General features: G+C 40.9%; 1 protein-coding gene across 2 annotated transcripts in view; it reads right to left on the bottom strand.

Moving 5' to 3' along the window:
* The window catches only part of TIAM2 (T-cell lymphoma invasion and metastasis 2), a 112,326-nt gene that overhangs the window by 65,766 nt on the left and 27,005 nt on the right, over positions 1-19,555 (bottom strand). Inside the window, exons 7-10 of one of the 2 annotated variants that reach the window (XM_014950658.1) lie at positions 11,828-12,013; positions 10,450-10,596; positions 6,578-6,640; positions 1,608-1,775 (exon numbers count right to left, since the gene is read on the bottom strand). In XM_014950658.1, the coding sequence (XP_014806144.1) occupies positions 1,608-1,775; positions 6,578-6,640; positions 10,450-10,596; positions 11,828-12,013 (564 nt within the window). The remainder of the gene's footprint in view (positions 1-1,607; positions 1,776-6,577; positions 6,641-10,449; positions 10,597-11,827; positions 12,014-19,555) is intronic. The other variant, XM_014950659.1, reaches the window with a different exon arrangement.

Genomic DNA, 19,555 nt, shown 5'->3' with positions numbered 1-19,555 from the left:
TTCCTTACATTCACCAGAGCAGAATGAAAATGTAAGAAGGAAAAGAACCAGGATAGATGAGCAGAAAGTATTCAGCATTAAAGAATGCTTATGAAAAGCTTTACACACAGAATAGAAAGAAAAAATAAAATAGAAAAACATTTAAGAAAAAAAATCAAATAATTAACTAAATTTTCATGTGATACAGCCAATGAAAGTTAAAAGTCAGCTTTAAAATTACAAATATTTTGGAATGATCGAGTAAGAGAGGTAAGGAATTTCCTTTTCAACTTAATTTTACATTTATAAATTTTATTCCGCCTTTCAGGGATCTTGCAATGTTTCAGCTTTGCTGAAAATACGGTTTCATACTTTGAACTGTTTCAGCTCTGCCTTGCCATCTGGTGGTCAAATAACGTCTCAGACAATCCCTTTAACCTGACTGGGTACAGTGAATTTTTTTTAGAAAAGTAAAGCCAGGCATAAACTGTTTATCCAGGACTCAGTCTCCACCAGCAAAAGCAATGAGAAGATAACTTCTCAGTGATGCCATGGAGACGTACTGGGACTTGGCTAAAGCAGCGTGCTTATTTTGATTTTAAAACTAGAGTTTCACCCTGGATTTTTAAAAACTCGTAAAAGTTAATAATTTTTTGTTTGATTAAAACATTAACAGGTCCAAAGAGCAAATTGGGTCCTTTCGTCCACTCAAATGGTCCACTTTTGCCTCAAAAATCATTAACTTTAAGCCAGTTGAATGAGATCACCTGAAAGTTCAAACTAACCTATGCCAAAAGCTACATCTGGATTTTGTACAGAGCAGCCCTCCTTTTTTTTTTCCCTGTTTTTCCTCTTTACTTGTGAAGTAAATAAACTAAATTTACCAGTTGTCAGAAAACAGAACTTGGGATTAAAAAGTTAGTTTTTTCCAAAAAGCTTGTTTGCGTAATTTAAGTGACTTGAATCATGAAGTTAGAGCTAAATTCAAGTACTGACACACATGGAGACTAAGGTGCCAGGTACATTGTGACTTTCTAGAGGCGCTGATCTTTTGTCTGTCATTAAAATTAGTATTTGAACTTTATCTTCAGCCTGTGACTCAGTTTTCTGTCCCAAAATCTATAGCAGTTCTTCTCAAACTGCACTTTTTGAAATTCACAAGTAGGGGCAGTGTTTAATTAAAAGCTTAAAAGCGCACTTTAAAAAGCAAAAATGTACACTAGCCTTTGTCACAGCAGTCTTAAATGCCTTAATCTCCTGCCTTTAACTCAACCAGTCCCCGTTACTCCTCTGCAATTTGCACAGAACAACTGGGTTTGCTGCAGTGACAACACAGAGTGGACACGTGCTGAGATTTCTCAGGGGACGACTACCTGGCAAACTGTCACTGGTCTTGAAGTGCTCACTGCCCGCTGTCTCAAGCAATGCTTCTTGAAAACCTTTCCACAACCCTACTACGTTGGCTACAATAAAGAAATAACACAAGGAAACAGAGCGATCAGCCTTAATACAGCGACAGGGAGATGCTGGTATTATGTTCTCCCTATTTAGGCAGCCTCTGATATATTAGACTCCTCCTCAAGGCTACAGCTATTAAGAAGGTGCAATCGTACATGAAAAATGAGTACCTTGCAAGCCAAAGACAAAACATCTTCCACCCTGTGCTCTGGCTTGAGGGTCAACGCCACTCCTTGGCCGTCACAGAAGTGAACATACGTTTGTGTTTCCCAAGCACTCTCCTTCTGGATGCTCTCTGGCACTGAGCAGTAGACATTCAAAAAGTCATCAACTTGCTGCTGGAAACAAAGGAGAAAATGTGTTAACATATATGGATGTTGCAAAAAAAACCCCAAAAGTACAATTACTTCAGCAGTTTGCAGTGGATACGTATTTAAACATGGTACTGTGTGTTTCCCCATGGCAAGAGAGGGACAAAGTTCTGTTACCTGCTCTCATTTCCTGTCCAAGATTTGATTTTCTTGAGAAAGGATTGCACTTCCTCTGCATTCCCATTATGGTCTTTTATGTCTTTATCTCCTATTAATTGTTGATTTAACTCCAAGTGAAAATATGTACCTACCTGATACTATATCACAGTGCTAATAAGTTCTTAAGAAGAACTGACTACTACAATTTTACTTAACAAATGCAAAAAAAAAATAATGGAATTGCTGTAATTTTAACAGAAAATTAGAATCTAGTGAACTTCCAGCAGAGAGCACTGTGGAGCAAGGCTTGCCGTAACATAATAAAAGACCCAAGCAGGAATAAAGTGTTCCTTTTCTATTTACAGTTTAAGAACATATTGTTTCATAGGTAGCACAGGGCATTTGCCTGTTTACCATCTTGCTTTACACTCACGCTCGTTCCAAAGCTGCTCCACTTGATCAAATAACAACATCCACCCTGAATAAATTCCCTGTTGTTTTCTCACCCTTTATTTTCACACTTTCTTCTGCGCCGCACTTCAGGCTACAGTTACAAAGCAAGCCACACAAGGAGAAGAAAAACACTGAGAGCTGTTCAGATTTTGGAGTTTCACCGATGTATTTGGCTCTGCCTATTCAGGACGTCACTTAAATACCCATATCAAGGCATTTTAGTTTATGCAGACAGGGTGCCTCAATTCCCCTTACAGTCAATGGAAAGGGATAATAACCCCGTGAAGTGGCAGAACTGCCACCCGTATCTTAATATATCCTGAGCTGTTCTCAGGATTTTCTATTTCCTTAATGCTTTTTCTTTATATTTTTGTTTGTTTGTTTGGGTTGGGGGGTTTTGTTCCCTGCATAAAGCCCCTTGACTATGCAGTTCTTCCTCCTGGCTCTGCAGGAACACAAGCCCAGGGGTGCACTGCAATTAAAAGCTGCAGTAAAATCACTGCGCAGGGACTGCTTCCCTTGCTGCAGGCAGCAAAGTTATTGACAACAATCTACCAGTAGCAACAGAGAGACCAACATTATTTTGTTTTTCCAAATAACAACTGTGGCTGTGAAAATGACACAGTAAGCAATCCTATTCAGGTAATTACTAAACAATGCAGAAATTCAGGTTGCAGCCGAACCAGAGTACGGCACGGTAATAATTTGATGCTGGTTTTGGTAGAATAATATTAATGAACTAAAGGCATTCACTAATCTTACACCTCTTGCTCAACTGTCCCTTTTAACTAGTTGAAAATGAAATTTCAATTAACACAGGCCCATTGGAAATCCTACTGAAATACAGCAACGACTATACTTAACAGGAACCCTGTTAAGCAATTACTGGAACGATGAAATCTACACCAGGTGAAGTTTCACTTTGGTGGCTGTGGTTCCAGACTGCTCCTACCACTGGTGCTGTTGAAGAAGATAATTCCCATAGAAGCGTGGTCCTCTCAGAGAGCACTAAATCAAGTGGGAATAAACGCTGACCTCCTTCCACGGTGTAAATAACAGAAAGGAGACGGGGCAACGCAGGCTGGTTGCAAGAGCCAAGCAAGAATGAGTCAGACTGAATTTTCCAGCAGCTTCCTTCAGGGAAAACTGAAGCTACATTGGCGCAGTTTGGGAAATTTGGGAGATGCTCAGAGGTTTGTAACTACCACAAGAGTTTATTGCACTGCAACAGTAGCTCTACAAATCTCTGTTCCAGAGATTAAAAAAAAAAAAAAAAAAACCAAACCAAAAAAACCCCACAAAGCCTGAAACACAGAGGATGAAGGTGATGAGAAACAGGTTTAAGGCCACCTTGTTTCCAGAGGCTTTTAAGACAGGACAGAAAGTTCTGCAGCCAATGTGAGATGCTTCCCTTTCCTTGCCACGTACACCAGTGCTCAGGCAAACGCCTTGAGATAAACTCGCCTCTGTCATTAAACATGACTCTGTTCCTTAACTGCAGTCAAGGCACTCTTGCTTCATCCACATTTTCCATTTCAGAAAATCTGACATGAAGAGAGATTTTTTTTTTTAGGTTTTTTTTTTCCTGTTATGCCTGCAGTGACTAATTCTACAATAGTTCATTCATTCATTGCCACATAGTTATAACAACCCATCCAATTTTCCAGAAATAGGTGCCAGGATTAGCAGACTGTCACACGTTGCGCCACAGGGCTGCTGCAGGACCAATAGGTTGCTCCGTAATTTCCCCCACCACCGCTATTTGCCCCTGTTTTTATCATCTTTTTCAGGGAAAATGCAGCCTGCCTGGCAGACTTCACTGTTTGTCATTCGCTGCGCTCCTCAGGTAGCATTTTATAAAAGTTTTGATGCTGGTTTTGTTTTTCATTTGAAATCAGCCAATGAAACCGGGCTGATGCCAAAGTAACGGTTTTCAGAGTTATGATGAATCACTTCTGAGTTGTCGTGTGACTCATCAAAATGTCAGGAACTTAAAAATGCCCACGCTATATTTAATTCCCATTTAAAAAAAAAAAAAAAAGGTTTTAGAAATACTGTTGAGATAATAATAATAATAATGTTTTTCTAGAAATAAGGTTGAGTTCCCGAGGTCTGCTTCAGCACCGAAATTGGGGTGAAAACGAAACAGAATTAAAAACCAACCCCTTTTTTTTTTCAAGTCTTGAAACAAAACCCTGCTAAACTTTCTAACAGCCTGGCCAAAAATCTGTGAGGACATTGCCCCCACACCAGTTCCCTCTACCCGGGGAGTGGGGCTGTGAGCCCCCCACCTGAGTTTGGAGCTTTAATCCAGCACCCTATTGCAAGAGCTGGGTCAAGAAGCCAGACCTTGTCCTTTCCCTGACACAGCCCCAAAGGGAGAGGACTTCATTCCACTTGCTCCTTGGCTCTTTCCAAACCTTTCTCTGTCTCCTCAAAAGGGTTTAGGAAGAGCAAACGTACCGATTACTCCCCCCAGGACAGGAGGCTCACAGCAGACCCCACTGCAAATCAACCCCAGGCAGCACCTTCAACCTTCCCAACCCCTAGGAGGTCGCAGTTAAACCGAGGGACTGGTGTCACAGCCCTTCAGGAGAAACATTCAGGGGGAGCATCCAAGAGATTTTGCCTCTTTCTAGGTTTGGGAGGGACCAAATCTTCCCATTCTTTCACAGGACCGGACAGGAACAAATTGTGTTTCAAGGTGGGAAATGGACACCATCTCACACCACACCAGGTTGTACGTTCTGGAGGAATCTTTAAGTGTTCTCTACAGGAGATCATTTCACCCAGAAATCCCTCATAATTATAATACATTTTGAGAAGTGATATAATTTAAATACTTTCCCACCCCAGGACATAACAAGCAAGTAACTAAGAGAATTCAGGTGTTTCAAAATACTTCTTCAAAGAACAGATAAAATGTGAAGATACTTTCAGGAGGCAAAACAGCATTATAGGATTAGCTGCTGTCAGTGGGAGATGCCTCTCTCAGTGGAATAACTTCTGCATAATTACATATTTCTTTCTTACCTAGCCATTAAATGAATGCACTTGATGAGAAAATAAACCAAAATGATACAAAAAATACAACATAAAAACCTATGAAAAATTATGAACTTTGTCCAAATCTTCCTCATGAGATTCATTGCAGCTCTTCATTATAGTTAATCATTTTCAAGAGCAATATTTCGTTTTAAATGTAGATTTACAATTTTTGTCTAATACCTGGCACACAAACTCAGCTGAAAGGGAACAGTACCGAACTGTGATTTTTAAAGTCTTTCAAGTTTTAAACTGTATTGGGGGAGTATCTGATTCAGGGAACAAAGGAGGAAAAGGGAATGGGGGGTCAATGAGAAAACAAATACCCCTTTGAGCGTGGCACATGTTGCCACACAGAAATCCAGCTCCAGCACATAGAAAACAAAGTCCAGAAAATCTGTGTTAAGACTTCATTTGAATTTTTTTATTTGGAGCCTGCATGAGCCTATGGAGGAGAAGGCTTCTGTCTGTGTAAGGTCCATGGTACACAGACAACACTCAGTGGTCCTGCATGTATGTGCTTACGGATATTTGAAGCATCCTATTTTGCTTCCAGAGCAGAGGACAGTGATGTTGGCCCCAGGGATGGACCATGACTCACGCCAGGCAGAGGCCAGCAGTAGCTCTCTTCCTCCTGGGCACCGAGGAAACCAGCCACAGCTCTTTACTGAGGGGGTGCCGCTTCCTCTTCCTTCACTTGGGCAATCTCCAGCTGTATATTAACTCACACTTCTCAGTGGTACGCTCCACTGACTTTAATTAGACTTTATTTGCCTTTATACTCAAACAGGTTCAACTTTGCCTTTACACTTCAACAGGCTCTGTTGAAGTAGGCGGAGGGGAAAAATACACCTTGGGCTTTGCCATACTGTGAAGGACAAAGCTCAGTTCAAATCTCTCTCAGACAGTGTTTACACTGTAAGGATTACTGTTGTGAAAAAGCTTCTAGGGATTTTTTTAATTATTTTTTTTTTTAAGAAATGGCTACCATGCATGTTCAGAAATTTCCATTAAAACGGTTCCATTAGCAGAATTATAATGCTGCCACCCAACACTAGCTGCTTTTTATCAACCTGTGTGGGGTTTCTGGACCAGCCTCATCATACAGTTAGTGAAATATATTCAGGAATTTAAAAACAAGATGGTGCAGAATGAGGACAGGCATATCTTACCTCAGCAGAGTTGGCTGAATTCTGGACACCGGCAAATCCATGTCCTCCAGATGAATCAAAAATCTATTAAAAAATATTACAGATAAATAAATAGTTTAAACAATTAAACCCCTTTATTTCTTACCTGCGTAAGGTAAATTCTTTGAAAAAATAAAAAACAAATAAATATATATCAACCTGCTAAACCCCAGGGATCTTTTTGTAATTTTTATTGTTTTGTTCTGGCTAGAAGTAGTAATAAAGAAATAAAAATCTCACTCTATAGTGAAAATTCAAGCCAGTTTTTCAGGCTACATGCACACTCACAATCAAATATGTACAAAAGCATTCATGTCCTTGTTTTTTCCTGTCTACTGTTTAGCAATAAGATTAAATTAATTTACCTTCAATTCATGCACGACGCTCGAAGTTACAGTTTCACCCTTCAGGATACTGTTAGTTGCAGCTAAAAATCTCATAATCTTCTTACCCTACAGTTTTTCATCTCTTCTAACTGAGCAGTTAGCTTGACACTATTGATGGAAACTTTTAGCTTGGCTTTACAGGCATACTTGACCCAAACCCCACACTATTAAGTAATGAAAATAGCTGACTACTGTGTCTGCTCTGGAAGTGATGAAAGCAGAAACTGAGACTTACGTTCCCCATCTGTTTTGAAAGTTTAACTACTAGCATCTCACAAAGGTGTTAGGCTTATTAATGAAATTTTTAAAAATCCAATAAATGGTTACGGATACAAACAGCTATTTTGGTGATAAGGGTTGCATGAACACACGGACAGATCTATACATTTTACACACAATGCTGAGATTTGCAGGTAATAACATTAAAATTCCAATGTGAAAATATAAATAACATTTTTAAACTTCTTCTGCAGTCAACAAATCAGGACAATATTAAACTTATGTCTAAGCTTTTTTTGTTTAGTTTTTCTTTCTTCCTTTTTTTTTTGTTGTTGTAGTAACAAAAGCCTTTCAGATAATCCAAGACAACAACAAGCTCTCTTACAATTTCATAAGAAATCCAGTTTCTGCCAATGCAAATTAAAGGCACCACTTCTGAACTTCCTCTTCCTTGTCTCAACCCACAGACCTAATCAAAGTATTTTATTGCTTATGATTTCTCAAAACAGTTTATCATTTAGACACAAGAAAGCAGATAAGCATTTAAGAAACTGGGGATAACGTGAGCCTAGACATCCCCCATCTGCTACACTGTTTTGTAAAAGACTGAGCCACTTCATTAATGTTTATGAAAGCCTCCCAGCATAGAAACTCTGAACCTTTTTTTTTTTCTTTTTTGATACCATAAAATTAAACTGAAGATAAAATAAAAAAAACTTCTGGGACACAACTATGTTCAACAATATACCATCTAATTTTGAAGCTAGGGTATGGCAGACTAAAACATACCAGCTCCAGTCAAATGAACTTTAAATCCAAGAAAGCAAGACGTTTTTAACCTATTGTCTGACACAGAGATCGGAGCACAATGAGCAGAGAAGCGAGCTCCGCTTCTCAGCTTAACCTGGTTTCCCAGTGGGCTGAAAGAGATGACAAGAAAGGCAGCCTCAGGCCTATTCCAATTTTGATATACAATATACAATTATGTGCACACACAGAAGTCTGAGCAAGGACGTGGCTCTTTTTTCAGCCACCTTCCAGGCTCATGGGTCAGTTTTCAACCCATGCCCTTAAAAATTCCTCACTTTTATGGGTATGAGTCACAGCCTGGTGTTATTCAAATGCAATATCCAGCATTTACACTTCCTTAATTTTATTGTAGGATGTTTAATTAAGAAAAAAATATCAAATAAATACAAGAACCTCAGCTTTTGGATGAAAATAAACACATTTTTGGACTAGCTCTTTGCAAGGTTTGTAACAAGGAGGGTTAGGAACATGCTGGGGGCTCCTATGTCTGGCTCCAGAGCTCCCTCCTCCACGCCTGGAAAAGCACTGGAAAACATTTTTGGACTAGCTCTTTGCAAGGTTTGTAACAAGGAGGGTTAGGAACATGCTGGGGGCTCCTATGTCTGGCTCCAGAGCTCCCTCCTCCACACCTGGAAAAGCACTGGGAGGGCAGCAGGAGCCTCGTCTCCTTGCCATGAAAATAAGATTCCCTGTCCCCTGAGCTCCACAGAATCCCCTTCACGGGCTATAAAACATACGGGAGGACGTATTACCCAGTTAAGACAGTGCAAGGTATCACCTCCACTGGGAGCTAAGCTGAGGGGGACAACATCCCTTCCCTCAGGGCTCTTACTAAGAAAGAAATTGGGGTGCAGGACTCGCAGACCAGCCTCATCTGCTGCAGAACACGGGGGAAAATATGTTAAAATGATCACTCAGATAAAATTTCTCCTTCAGCTCCCTCTTTCATAAGACAAACTTGAGTTTTATTCTTATTCAATTGCACCATGTAAACACATCTCAATCGATATGATAAAACGCATAACAGTCACCCCAAGAAGCTTCATCCCAGTGTAACATATAAATATTTACCTATTAAAAATACAAACCACTAGACCAGAAAATCCTGATGTGTTATTTTGCAACATTAAATCTGTTGCATCAGCTCTGGGACTATTGCAGTAAGTGTGCAGACAGGCTTGTTTAAATACTCCATAAGCAGGTTACCAGACATGCAAGAACAGCTGATTTTTCAAGTGCTGATCATAGATTTTTGACTAATAAAATCAAAACACAAGGGCCAGGGCACAGCAGGAACAGTCACCTACTGGATAATGCACAAAAATGCATTTTTTCAGGAGAAAGAGCAGACGTGGCAGACACTATTAAGAATAGTAATGCTCTGAGTGTGGGTGCACCTCCATGCCTTCCTAACTGCCAATGAAGTGTCTCTGCTGTTATTAACCTTTTTTTTTAAGGAAAAAAGTGGTGAACTTCTCGTTTACATTCACTTGTGTTTTGATTAAGAAAATACAGACTCCTGAAGTGTGGAGTTTACACTAAATGTGTGCATGGGCCACCAGTTTCACAAAGAGAAAATGACTCTGTCACATCTGCTGCGCTGAAGTGTGGAGTTTACACTAAATGTGTGCATGGGCCACCAGTTTCACAAAGAGAAAATGACTCTGTGAGATGCTGCAGCTTCATGAGGAGTGAGGTAGCCCTTCATCGGGGGCAAGCTGGAGCCCAGCCCTTCTCCCTGGGACCGCCTTGCCCCACCACATCAGACCTGCCTTCAGCTGGTGTCATCTGGCACAGCTTTATTTGTCTGCTATCTGCACCAGCAGCTGGCCTCCTGCATGACAGCGGTCTTCTCCTCTTGGCTAAAGTGTGCTTTACTTACCAAGCAGGGTGTGTTGCTTTGAGATGCCATGCCAAGGACATCTGTCTTTACAGAAGTCCCTCCTCTTTTGTCCTTGAGAACTCACCTGTGTTACCCTACATTAGATTGTAGCAGTATTTTAGAGTCCCAGGAGAACACTCTGTTAAGGACCATGCACACAGTCTATCTCCAAAGAAACCCTACTTCCAAACAGTTTGCAATGTGCCAGAAGGCAAGTTTTCATAGAAACATAGAGTGATAGAATGGTTTAGGTTGGAAGGGACCTTAAAGATCATCTAGTTCCAACAACCCTGCCATGGTCTTGCGCTGTTGATTAAAAACTAACCCACTGGGTCAAAACCTCTCAATCACCAATCTTATTTATCCCAAAGAAATCCAAAATTAGATATATACTTTTCACAAGTGGAGTGCCCGTTGCAAATCTGCCACGTCTGCTGAAACTGAGAATGCAAATTAGATGGACAGACATCTCATGCCCTGTGCACCTACAGAACCTCGTAGGATAAGCCCTGGCACAAACAAGCCCTTCTACCCTATCCCCAGCAAAGAAGATCTACCTGAGTTATAGAAGGTCGTTTTTCTTTTCCTTTTCTTGCCAATGTGTCCAGTCCTTTTAGCGAAGAAAATAAACCCTTCTTATTTCGGACTCTTTGTGACAGAGATAGGGTACGTTTCCTGAGAGCAGCTTCATCCCTGGAGCAGATCTGTTTAAACACAGAGACAGGCCTCCCTATATCACCTTCATAACAGCAAAATACTGACAGTTATTTCAACTTAAGGCATCAAACAGCAGTTACTTCAGTTGAACTCAGTGTAATATGCCAAGGTGCAAGGACAGTGTTTTAAACTTTCAGTGGTGATGCTTGTTTTGGTATTCCATTGGCATGATAGTGTAATTTTTTTGTCACGGGGCAAAATTAGAAGGTCACAGGAAGGGAAGAACTGAGAAAAATATTGTTCTGTACAACAAAAGAAGTTGATGAAAAGACTCCAAAGAAGAATGACAACCTATCATTCCGATATGAAATTGCTAGAGGAAGAAAGACTCTAAATTGCCAAACATAAGAGATAAACGTGCTACGGCATTGAGTTATTAACAAGCAATGACATAAACCACACAGATAAAAACAGTGGCAGAGAGAACCACATTCCCTGACGGGACTTTCGGGACTACTATTCAGATTGACCTCTCATGTGGTCCACCCCTCTCTGCCAAGATCAGGCTCGCAGCCCTGCCAAGGTTAAAGAGCAGAGGCGAACCCACTACTGCCGTACTTCACTTCAAACCAACAGGGTGACAACAGCTTACAGCAGCTGTGGAGGTCCCTCACTCTCCTCTGCAAACACAGGCCACAGTTCTTATAAAGTGACTTACAATTTTGGATTCTCCCTAGTTTTAGCCCATTCTAAAAACACTTCCTCTTCGGGAGGGTATCAAACTGTTTCTTGAAAAACAGAGCCATCTGGGACCTCCAAAAGAGATCAGCTCAGCCCAGAGGCACTTGAATCACTTCTGGAAATTTCACTGTTAGGCTCTTCTCACTCTAAGTGACTGAGCTTCTACACACTTTCAACTCTGAACTCAGAGGAGGTGAAATCACAGTGACAAAATTTCAACACAATGACTCATCGACATCTGAAGAATATTTCAGTTTGTTTCTTTTTAAATATAGGCCAGAAGTACCCAATTCTGGAGTCCTCAGAGGCCAAAAAAAAAAGTCACAACTGTATCCTCATGCTTTCAAGGCCTCGTGTGTGGAAGAAAATCTTTTTTTGCAGTCAAGGAACAGGCAAAAAGGGTGAGAGAGGAACAGGACTGTCTGAGCCAACGCATGTGGACGAAGCCATGTATTATCCCAGCACAATTCCACATCTAAGTAGGATATTAATGATGTCTTTGTGTAATGCACCCATGAAAAACACAGTCGGACTTACCAGTGCATGGAAGGATGAGACAGAGAAAATGCCGAGCCGCCCCAGTGCCAGTTTTGAAGGACGACTGGCAGCAGCCAAAAGGCTCTTCGGGTTTGGGAGCTCCCCACCTTGCAAGCTGGCCAGGTAACATCGCATTCGGAAAAGGTCCATGTTAAATTTTTCCAGGTTCTGTTCCCATTGCTGGATCTGTTTAGAAATAAAAAGGGACAATTAAAAGGGGAAAAATGTCTTTGTGGGCTGCACTGAAAATTCAAGCTCTTCCACAAACCCATAGTAAATTACTTTCATCTGGTGGTATATGGATTAGATTAGTTATTCCCTGCCAAAACACATTCAGTCATATTGTGTTACATCAACCCAAAAGATGGCTTGAAATAAAACAAAGCTGGTGGTCTTAAATGCATACTGACAAGACGAACATACCATGAACTTCGGGTAGTTTGATAGCCACAAAAGCAGTTACATAAAAACACAGCCCTGTGGTTCATGAAGGCTTTTTTTCTTTTTCTTTTTTTTTTTTTTTTTTTTTTTTTCCCCCTTCTCTCTCTCTTTTTGGAGATTAGTTTTGTTTCCTTCGTTTTCCTGAGCTCAGATTGTATAGCTGGCTGGCTGAAAGCATAGCTACACTAACACACTACACCAAGTGAAGTAGCTGCACTGATAGGTCCTGCTCATTCTTTACTATTGTCCTATGGCCTCTCCATCTGTAAACAGGAGACAGTATTGGCAACGCAAGCCTGTGCGGTTCTGTGTCTGACTAATAGGTTAAGACATGCTTACGCTAAGGCAAACTGCAAAAATGAGCTGTATGTGCCCAACAGGAACCACTGGACCAAAAGCAAGAATGTCTACATCCCCTTCATGCAACTTTTAAACACATCTAACACAGGTATATGCAGATGTAATAGACAGCTTAATGCAGTTTCAATGTAACATTAGGAGAGTGGAGAGACCCAAATATTTACTAGACAAATAAGAGTTCTAAATCAAGACTCAGATGACAGATTTTAAGTATTTGTGTAGACACACATTCATCTACCCAAACACATACTTTTATGCACTGCACAAAAGCCAAAATTTGCTTTTCATTTCCCCAACCTACAGATCGGTAGTTGCAGCTAAAATCTGCCCCACAGCATACAATATACATTGATACTGATAAGCTGCACAAATAAAAAGGCAGATGTGTTCAGAGTTGGCACTTTCTCACATGTTCATTAGGTTAATGTACACTAAGTTCATGTACTAAAGACTGTTAAAATCCCCTGACAATGCTGATCTTGCGATATCAGCTCCAATCACTGCATGTTGGTTGTTCAACAGGTGGTTTATGGCTGCAGAGAAAGTTCATCAAGTTTTCTGTAATGTACATTGTCTTCATACCTTTCACTTGCACACCCTGCCTGTCCCTGTGCCCACAGGACATTATCACCTCACACTGAGGTTAGCCAAGGTTGGGACAAGCACCTTTGACTCAGAACACAGGCTGATAAATATAATAAAAATCTCAGGTGAACTACGACCTGCGGGCTCATCTAGAAGCAAAATCAGTTCAGTTTCCTTATAGTGCTGCCAAAAATCACAAGAACTAATCCTGCCTCTTACTTTCAACAATGAAGTGAGAAGTGAAAGGGTGAAAAAGGCCCTGTTAACAGTGCTAAGGCTTATACTACAGCTGAGACCTTGCCTATTCCTGCTTCCTTACATGTGTGCTCACGAACCGTGGCACCCGTTATGGCTACACTTCTGGAAGTAAGAGGCAATCTTATTTGGCAGGGAAGGTGAATACAGGGAGGACAATATACCACCTTGTACATGGGCAAATGCAAAATTATAATTTACAGTACACTTGAAAGGAAAAATAATCTTTCAAGGTATGACTATTCAAAGCAAAAGATAGCATTTACAAAAGCTTATCACGAGAACAATGCACAAAAGTCCAGAGAAAAAGGTCAGAGACACACACATAACGAAGATGCCTCCTCTCATCTCTCACCACAGACATTCATAACATGCATCCTTTGTGCCCCAGAAGGAATAATCATTTTTTTCTTGGGTTTATTTGATCATTGCCCTTTCCTTTGAATTCTTTGCGCTCTCAGACACTGCTCACAGAGCATTTTTCTGCTTGCCAGTACTTTACGCATGGGACGACTCCAATAGGAGGTTTTGTGATGGGCTCTTTCTCTATGTTAACACCCAACTAGAATAAAAACATGGTTGTCAGCTTTTCACAAAGGCAAAAGCTACAAGCTCAGGTGAAGTCTTTCCCTTTGGGATGACACCTCCATGGGCAAAGAGCCAGGCCAACTTTGAATAGCTCAGGAACAGAGCAAGGCTTGTTCTGGACGCTGCTGGAGTGGAGCATCCTGTCCTCTCTGAGCGCAAGCTGAACACAGACATCCTTGTGTTTCTGAGGCCTTCCTCAAAATCCCCATTAAACATTTGTACTAAGTTGTATTTTAAAATAAAGATAACCTAAGAAGGGGGAGTGGGGTACAACATGAGGACATGCTGAAGAAATAATTAAATTACGTTGTTTATCAGTCACACAGGATGCTAGCTAATCAGCTCCAAAAGCGTCAGTAATCACAATGTTACATTTAATGGCATTAGCAAAAGCTGTAGGCAGGGAATTTCTGGGATTGTCTTGTAGTCTTATCAAAACCAGGGATGTCTGGAACCAATTGGAGACCACGAACCAATACCAGCTGCTATTTGTCTAAGCCTTTTAAACTATGATAATTCTTCCTGAAGATTTATATTCTTGAAGACTAAACGGGGGAAGCACACAAATACAAAAGCAACAACTTCAAAGCGCAGCATGACCTGGTCCACGAAGTTAATTTACAGCCCGCAGACGAGCTGCTGCGATCCTTATTCTGCTATTGTGTGAGGCAAATCTCTGCCCCACGCCGGGGGGACTGCCCCAGAGATGGCTCAAGGACTTAACTTCATCCTGCCCAGACAAAACGGCCCCGTTTGAAATCTGCTCGACAGCAAAGGTGGAAAAGTGGATGCACCAGACAGCCGTGAAAGCAGGAATGGGTGACAAAGGCTAACAGCAGCACGGAGTGAGTCTGCAGAGAGATAAGAGATATGGCCCGACGTGCGGCACGCCAAAACAAGCCAGCACACATGAAACACTCCCCACGTGAGCTGCTTGGCTGTTGTGCCTGCCTTACACCATCAGCCACAGTGCCCGGGGCATCCAAACCCATCCTCCCTCAGTCGCTGTTTCAAAACCTCCATGTGAATTTCTAGGAAAAGGTTTATCATAGAATCATAGAATGGTTTGGGTTGGAAGGGACCTCAAAGATCATCCAGTTCCAACCCCCCTGCCATGGGCAGGGACACCTCCCACTAGAGCAGGTTGCTCAAGGCCACATCCAGCCTGGCCTTGAACACTTCCAGGGATGGGGCAGCCACAACTTCCCTGGGATGGGGTACGAAAGGCTTTTCCCAGAGGAAAGGGAGGATGTCATTCTCAGTGCAGGCAAATGCTAGGCAAGGATTTCTGAGTTCAGCTGCAGCATGGGAGAGGCTGGGAGAATGGCAAGCAGAGGCCACCCAAATAAATATATTCAGCCTAACAGGATGCCTGTAAGGCAGAGAGAAAAAGGAGGCTGTGGCAGAGAGATAGCAAGGAGTAAAATGTGGGAAGCCCCAAGAATTGGGGCCATGAATTATTCAGCCTAGGCCACCAGAATAACTCATGCAAAGGGACAGGACACGAACATGCTCTGCTTAGGGACAAAAGAGTAATTATGCAGGGAGTGCTAAGTGATGGAACGAGCTTTTGCCTCAGAGACGTAGTTCGGGAATGAGTTTTTTAAGAGTTAACATACAAAGGAACAACCAGCATGATACCCTTTTGGCAGTACTTTAGCAATAATGATCTTTTTCAAATAGCCAATTCTCCTGCAGGCTAGTGAAAAATCTATTCAGACACTAAGAAAAAACTGTAAATTGATTACATTTTAAATCACACGAACACATGTGCTTGAAGAAGATGCTCAAAAGAAGGTCTCTGTTAATTCAATAACCCTGCTTGGCTTTCTATAGGCAAACTCTAAAGTGGGAGCTTGGGAAAAGCAAGGTAAATAAATTCAGACCATACAATACAGATCAGAGGTTTCCAGCAGGTGACATGGAGATCCATAGTTCCTGCATGCTATGCAGTCCTCTCTGCAGGTGACATTTCTCATGGCACCGCCACTTGCACATGCTTAGAGTTTGAAGATTGCAGAAGGGAGGGCCCCAACAGTCCCCATGAAGGCAGCACCAGCAGCATGGGTCATGGACAGTCCCTGGCTCCTCACCCTTCTGACAGTAGGGTGCAAACACCAACTTTTGGAGACCTGAGGAAGGACTGTCTCATTTTCAAACACCTCTTCTGTACAGATTAGGAGAGCTCAGTGCAATAAAACTCAAACAAGTATGTGAATGGTGGAAAGCAGGGCCAGATATGACACCATTATCAACTCAAGGTAGTAATACTTCAAGGACCTAGAGGAAGGATGGAAGAACCTTCCTTAACAGCTCTCCTGATAACAAAACAGCAGTTTTCCACTTCATGCTTATTTAAGGGAGCACAGAAGAAAAGATGCAGAGGGAGGAGAGCCTGTTCTCAGTGCTTAAGCCTTTAAACTGATTGCTTTAATAAAGGTTCTAATACCATGTAGAAACATGAGCTCCTCACTGACACAATTCACTATCTATAGCAGTAAAAAAAAAATCACAATTTTCCCCTACACACATCTTCTGCCCAGATGGAAAGTGTCTCTGCAAGCTGATGGAGGGAACTGTATGGATTTAAAAGAAATTTCTGCTGCTGTTTTATATGAACAGCTTCTCAACCACATTACAAACAACACCAAACTCTTTGCATTCCAGTCCCTGGTTCTCAGACACAATTCATATTGTACCCATCTGGATAAATGAGTCACTTGGTTTCTGGGGACAAGGCAAAGATTTTTATTGTCATTACTTCCTAAAGAGAGCTCAAAGAAGCAAAAACATCACTGTCCCAGAAATTCCATTACTTTAAAGGGCACTACAGAGATACTGTCATAACTTCAAACTCAAAGAAATAAAAAAGGCAACATAAGAGAGTACAAAAACAATGATGAGCAATTAGCAATACCCTTTATTCTTCATTCTGCCTTATGAGTTAAAGAAAGGTTAAGAAAACTTTCTGAAATTAAAACAAAAAACAGCTTGCTTTTTTTTTGTTTAAACAATAAGTGCCATCTTTCTGCTTGTTTTGGGAGGACAGAATTTTCATCATTTCTAACCAAAACAGAGAGAGGAAATCTTATTCCCAACACCACCAATAGCACAAAAGTGCACCCACGTGCACCCAATTTACATTCTTGTCAATAATCTGATTGAAAATGGTAGTATCACATGTATGCCTATAGCTAGGGATGTAATTAAGAAAGCCACTGAATCTTATTATACAGCTGCTCCTCCTCAAAAACCAGAAGACCAGCCCTTTCTACACACACAGTTCCTCACCAGCTTCATCATATGAGATAATCCAATGCAACTCCACATTCAGTAATAGTTTATTCATTTTTCATTATTTTATACTAAATCTGTGTGAAACAAAGCAGGAAATTCACCCATCTGCAAAACAGTAATTACAGCAGTGAGGAGAATGGAGATGACCTTCCCTAGCTTTCTGGCTGCCTACTCACTTCAGTCCTTAGCGACAGCCTCCTACTACTAAAGAGAAGGATTTTGCTAATGATGTAGGGAGGGATCACCCTACACTGAAGAGTGACACCTGAAAAGAAATAGTACTGAACCTCTCAGAAAGCAGGGCTCTGCTCTAGCTAGTTCAAAGATCACCCATCTGAAGATCTGTTCTAACAAGTTTATATAACGTTTTTTTTTTACTTTAGGAGGATACAGAGGGAAGAAAAGTAACTGTGTATTGTGATTCAGGTTGAATTTGTACGCAGCAGAACTGGTGAGTGCTAGCAACGTTCCCTGAAAACATTCTCTTTGACTGTTGTTACTGTGCGTTTTCATCTCAATGTCAGACAATATTTCATCAGATGCTTTATAGAAAATTCAGACATAGAGGGAGAGGGTGAGGGAAGGCTGATGAATAAAATTCCCCAAAGTATTTCAATAATCTTCCTATAAATGTGAGAGAAAACAGAAAGCATCAGGTATATTTTAGACCAAAATAAAAGTAATGAAGTTATGCTCTGCATAAAAAGCCAAAGACCACTGCAGGGAAGGGAAGAAAGATACTAATGGATTTAATGACTACCCAGAGTAGGCAGATCACCACCTTACTGATCCCCTTACTTTTTTATGGCAACAGATAAACTACTTTCAGTTGGAGGATACATATGAAAACTTCCATAAAAAATATCACCAAGTATGTGCCTGTTCTTCTCGTTAATGCCTCATCATTTCAGTGCCTGCAAGTAAATACCTATGTTCATAACACATCTGATAAGTAAGTTAAGTACTGTGTGCACAGAAAATATGAATCACATCAGAAACCTCTGAATAGCTTGGAAAACATGATTATACTAACATATTAAAATTTGAAGAGAAAAATCCAGAATGCTTTCAAGCAACTCTTATTTATATTATTGCTCTAAAGTGAGACAACAGAACAGATTTATGTACCAAGTACATAAAGTACACTCAGAGCTGCGGTGCCCTCACTGTGAGGTAGATTTTCCATCCCATTAAAACCAGTTCTATAGGCAGAGACAGCCCCACTTTTGACTTAATGTGCAAAATTTTGTTAAAAGAGCTCCAAATAAACACTAATAATCCCTTTCACTAACTTCAGTAGCAGTTAGACTGCAGAGCTGCATACACACAGGAAACACTATGATTTCTCTTCCAGGTTAAAGATCTAGGAAAACTAAGTGTTTTTTTAAAGATGGGCTTTGAAATTCTTCTTGGTGCCGGGGGATTTTCAAAGTTGCTACCTTTTGTCCTAATTCTCTCAGGTTTAGGAGAGAAGCTATACCCTGGGGGAATACCACCACCCACAACATATTTATTGCGTATAGTAATATAAATGCACGTGGCTGTAGGTAGTATGAGCAGACTTGGGATTTCCAGCCACGCCACCAGTGACATACTGGGACTGGCTGCTGTACGTACACAGCTCTCAGACTCTTCATTGATCTCTTCTGAACAGCCCAACAATACCAATATCTAGGTGAATGGCTGCCACTTTCTCTTAAACAGTTATAAGTCTATTATTATTATTATTGGACCAGCAAACCCAGATGGAGAGAGTCCCTCATCTAGGCCACAAGGCTGAAGACATTTTTCAACCAGTGAGCATCAAGTCTCTAAAAAGCTAGCATCAAGTCTCTAAAATAATCATTTCTCAAAAAAATCATTTCTGTGTCATTTTTTTTTTGTTTGCACTTCTTCTGTTTAGCACTAGCTTTATCAATTACTAGCCTGTAAAAATCCACTAAATTTAAAAGATAGCATCAGATGAGCTTCTCCAGTCCATTTGCTGGACAGCAAAAAGAAACATTTAGGTCCGTTATAACACCTATAGCAATTTTAGAAGTCCCAGCTTCCTACTACAACCGCCTTTCAGGTGATGGCAACTGTGAAACAGGAAGAAAAATTTGCTTGCTTGTAAAGCCCTGTGAATTATTAAGCAGAGAAGTATTGGTTTTAAATCAATACAGATGTGAAAGAAAATAGACTGACGTTGGCTGGTTGCTT

This window comes from Calidris pugnax, unplaced genomic scaffold (assembly GCF_001431845.1).
Source record: "Calidris pugnax isolate Ruff unplaced genomic scaffold, ASM143184v1 scaffold24, whole genome shotgun sequence".
In the NCBI taxonomy this organism is placed as follows: Eukaryota; Metazoa; Chordata; class Aves; order Charadriiformes; family Scolopacidae; genus Calidris; species Calidris pugnax.
The sequence above is the reverse complement of the archived record's forward strand: the minus strand, read 5'-3'. Positions and strand labels throughout refer to the sequence as shown.